The sequence below is a fragment of the Mercenaria mercenaria genome, chromosome 8, assembly GCF_021730395.1.
Source record: "Mercenaria mercenaria strain notata chromosome 8, MADL_Memer_1, whole genome shotgun sequence".
Taxonomy (NCBI): domain Eukaryota; kingdom Metazoa; phylum Mollusca; class Bivalvia; order Venerida; family Veneridae; genus Mercenaria; species Mercenaria mercenaria.
The window spans coordinates 59,270,867-59,275,864 of NC_069368.1; the positions used below are offsets into that span (position 1 = coordinate 59,270,867).

Below are 4,998 nucleotides of genomic sequence, written 5' to 3' on the forward strand. Positions count from 1 at the left end.
TATAAGCCCTTGATATTCGTTGGTATGCTTTATCAATATGATTGAAAGACGGTAAATTGAAAATAACAGAGTAGACTGAGGATTGCCATGATTTACCTGGCTAACCAATAGCCAATTTTGTTTTTGACTTTTATGGTGACTAGGAGTTTAATTTTCCCATATGAGTTTCTTGTAATTTTTAGTGGAAACTTTTCATTTTTATGTTGTCATTTTACATGATCATAATGTACATTCTTATTCTGATGTACTTGGATGTCATTCGACAGTGGTGTTTTGTCAATCGATAGTAGGAAGCACAAACTTTCCTTACATCTACAGATCAGCTCACGCGGAAAAACCCATTCTACTCGATCCTTGGAAGTACTACTTTCTTAATATTTTAGCATCAGTTTGACATTTGAAACATGTAGCTTATATAACCGAGGTGAGCGGTCCGGGGTCATCATGACCCTCTTGTTTATGGCTTACTATGAAATATATTTAAGAATTCATTGTGTTTCTGCTATATTTTGTTTATTTATATCGGAACCGAGACGTATTAAATCGATCCAGGTGAAGTCGTAAATTTGTTGTTCATCGGGACAATAATTGACGAACTTTCTTATAACATAGCCTGTAAGATGCTGGTACTAAAAATTCAAGAACATAAGTTTGAAACCATTTTATTTTCGCGTTAAAGGGAGGTAATTACACAAACCAATTACTATAAAACATCCATCTGATAGAGATCTAGCTCTCTGAAATGGGTCATTTTGTTCCGGAAATAAATATATAATATAACGAATGGTAAAAAATGTCACAAAACGTTTCTTAAATATCAAATCTAGTATTATATCTGTCAGAACTTGTATTTATCGTGTTAACAGAAGAAAGAGATGGAACACTTTGTTTTGATGTTTAACTCCTTATCTGATTGTTTGTTTCGTTAGAATATTGGTTCACCAGCTGTTTTCGGAAGTACTGTTCCGTCCATTACTTTACCAGTGTTCCTGTACAGAATTCCTGTATTCTGTACCAGTGCTAAGACACTGACGACAAATGACTTCAGACATATTCTCTACAATCACACATTGATAGATAATATTCGCCTCACCAGCGGACCTAACTCACGACCTCTCGGTCCAGCGTCTTGTACTTTATCTACTGAGTCAACCTGATAGGATTTAAACACGTTGTGCTTGAAAACCTCATGTACATATGCGTATATGTACGACTTTAAACACACTATGCTTAACAACAAAATGTATGTATATAATTAAATATAATTGTAGGGAGTATCACAAAAATGTGACTAAACTCTGTTTAGATATTACATTGTTTGATCGCTAAATAAACTTCTCTCGTCAGACATTTTTGCGCCACGTTTAATATTGACTTTTTTAGCTAAATGATTTGTCCCTAAGGATATAGAATAAGAACAAGCGTTTAGTAGCTCCTCTTTAAGTCTATTAAAATCAGATGTTCCAAATTGCCCACGCTTTATATTTTCAAAAACATTAATCACACTTTTCAGTATGTCACGTGCGACAGACAATTCGTGCTTTGTTAAGTCTACGTTCTTCCAGACGTTTCGGCTTACGGTAAATATACTACGCATCGTAGGTGGATCTCTAGCCAACTGTTCCTGCACATAACTTGCTATTGACAATAAACACTCACCTACACTGTCGTATATTTCATTACAGTTAAAACTATGATGAAAAATTGCCATCTTCAATGCGAATGAATTGAATATCTTCTTTAGACGGAAGTTGTGTTTCAACATTTCGCGGGAGAGATATTTAAGTATCATGAAAGCTTTTTTATGTGATGCATTCAAGCTCTTTACCAAATGTTGATCTGATTGAGGAAATACCATTTTGAGACATGTATTACAAACTGGATGTGGTCGCGGTATAAGATAAAAGAACTGGTTCAGTTGTACAATATCATTAAATACTTCCTCATTTATCACATCAGAGCTGTTTAAAATAGCGGTAATACAACTACATTTGATAGCAGGACTTAAATCCACATCTATTTCAAGAGGTTCCGAGCTTCTGCTGTTTGACTGCCATAAGACTTGGATGCTGCATTGGGGTCCATTTATTGGTACAGAATATCCGCGTAGAATAAGTGATCCTGTGTGCATTGTTAGAGTAAATGTCTTAGATATTTCAGCTAGAATGACTGAATGAAAATGTTCTCTGAATATTTCTCGCAATGATTTAGATTTCCTGCATGCCACCACTGAAAAGTCGCTACCTTGTTCAATAAAAGGTGACCAACTTGCTCGTTTTTCTATGCATCTTGCATGAGCAAAGCCTTCGGTTGCACATTTTTCTGTAGTTACCGCATCAGCTATTGAAAAGCAGTCTATAACCGCTAGAAAATCAAATTCGTCTGGTTTCAGAATTTTCGTTCCATCATAACAACTTCCGGTACGCACAATTTCACTAGATTTTAAGACGGGTTGAACTCTTTTGAGCTTTTCAAGTAAATGTAAAACAGTTTTCTCCACAGATAATGTAATATCGTTAAGTTCTTCTTCCTGTATTTTAAGCTTGATATCAGCAAATAAATTATTCAGAAAATCCTTCAACTGCTCATTCTGCTCAATAACAACAGTTTCTCCAGCAAGCTTATCATCTGTAGCATTTTCAGCTTGTTGGGTAGTGTTGGTTTGGTTGGAACCTTCGAATACGTCACTGAGGATAACCACTTCATTTTGGTCTATTATCTCTTCGTTTGCTTTTTTAATACAACAGCAAAATATCCATGTCATTTCAAAAGCGAATCTGAAATTAATGCTTTTTTTATTATATGCATTATCTATATGATTTAAATATAAAACATCTTCACTGGCCACTACTGTAAATGATTTATTTGACACAGCAAGGTTTACTAATTTAAAACAGATAAGACCGTCACGTACGCGAGTTATACATTCGATATTTTCATTTGATCATGGAAAAGCATTTTAAAAACAGTTTTGCAACGGCTGTTTGCAATCCGATCATGAACCTTGATTTCTTTACGGTATATTCATTCTAATGTAAATCATTATAGCAATATAAAAAATTTTTTAGAGACGTCTACAAAATATCAACAATTACTAAACACAAGTTGGAGACTGTGTGATGTTTCTACACATCACCATGTTAACAGAAAACACTGGTTTTCTATAATTTGCTTTTTATCAGTGTTGCCGAAAACTCACTTAAAAGCTAAATTTTATTTATTTTGTATTCTGTAATTCCTAACTACATCAAACGAATAGAATTTTCTACGTTTGCAGATGTATTTTGTTCTCATATTTTCAGATTTATTTACTGAAAACATTTTCTTGGTGAGAATTAACAATTACTATGTAAATGAATGCTTTAATAAAAGCACATGTCTTCCAAAAATCTCAACGCCCCTAACTCAGGAGATCATAGTGTTCTAAATATATGTAGTTATTACAGACGCCCAAAACTTGAAAAGATACACAGTAGGAATAGATACATAAATTATCCCTTTTCATTTTGTTTATTAGTATAGGGAACCTTAATTATCCTTTTAAATATATACATGTACAATCAGTATACAATTCATGTCTTTTGCATTAAAAAACACTTGGGAATATAAGGTTTTTCAGAGAAGTTGACATATATTAATTAATTAATATAAGTAGAGTTTTCCAGTTTCTGGCCCCATACAACCCTTAAGGTTTTTCATGTCTTTAAAGGAGATAATCGAATCTTTAAGGACTGGCATTTCTGAAAAGACCCATTGCAGGATTGCATCCAAAAGTCATATTTTTCACACATAACGCCATCCGTTCGTGTTCACTCGATAGAACAAACAAATATCCACCGCGTATTAATATTTTTGTTGACCTCACATTTGACATGTCCGAATTTCATATCAGATTGTAAACTTTATTAATACCTTCAACTAAACATATACAACAGTTACCGACTTTAAAGTAATATTCAATTCAATAATTACCGACGTTAAAGTAATATTCAATTCAATAATTACCGACGTTAAAGTAATATTCAATTCAACAGTTACCGACGTTAAGGTACAGATAAATTGTAATGATAACGTGCCAGAAACAATTGTTTAACAGTTTTGTTTCACATAATTTGAAATAGATAATATCTGCTCAAATGCCTTAAATATAACCAAAGAGCTATAAAAATAAACTTCTTTGATATAACATTTGTCTAAGTTAACATTAAACGCACATTAAAGTACCTACCTCCACACCAGGCCGAATCCTGTCGACCATATTTTCCTTATCACGTACAGCAGTTACTTTGACTTAAAAATAAATGGAAAATCCCAACTATCCTGGTATCCCAACCTCGTGTATATTTTATATATAGGAGGGGCATCGATCGTACAAATTTCTATAAATAGACATTTTTCTCCGGTTCATTTATTTTTTGTGACAATCATTTTCTGATTTTCTCTAATTTCCCTATAAATGACTAGTTACTGTGGCACTAATCAGTTTAAACCTCGACGTACTTATTTGCAAACTTCGCCACACACCATAAACAAGTTAACATTTATAACACTATTTATAGTCATATAACTTCGACTGTCTATTTATCTTTAATCGATGGTGAAACAAATTAAATATTTAAGTCTTAAGGCCTCAGGACTGTGTGATTTACATTTACAAACGTTTTTACTGTACATTATGTGAATTGCCATGTTTGCCTTGTAGCTTAACATTATTACTGAAGCGTGATGGAGGAAAATCTGATTTGTCTTTCTTAAAAAAAGACCCACAAATTAATTTAGTTCTTATATGCCAGTTCGAAATCTCGCTCTTCATCAAGCTGGCTTACGAAAGGTCGGAGGTTCTATCCAGATGCCCGCCTATGATGAAATAATGCCCGGAGGGCGGAAAAGTTGCCAAATGACATAAATTGTGTCGTTTGTACTCTAAACCCAGCAAAAACAACAACAAATGCAATGAAGTCACATAAAGCAAATTTAATTTACCAATCCTTGTATATT

General features: G+C 33.5%; 1 protein-coding gene across 1 annotated transcript; it reads right to left on the reverse strand.

The window, feature by feature from the left end:
* Window positions 1-646: 646 nt before the first annotated feature.
* Window positions 647-4,454, reverse strand: LOC123566280 (cyclic GMP-AMP synthase-like). The gene is made up of 2 exons (XM_045360229.2): window positions 4,229-4,454; window positions 647-2,777 (listed from the first exon to the last, which is right to left on the reverse strand). The coding sequence occupies exon 2, from the start codon at window positions 2,762-2,764 to the stop codon at window positions 1,310-1,312; it is 1,455 nt and encodes a 484-aa protein (XP_045216164.2). The 5' UTR covers window positions 2,765-2,777; window positions 4,229-4,454; the 3' UTR covers window positions 647-1,309.
* Window positions 4,455-4,998: the final 544 nt, after the last annotated feature.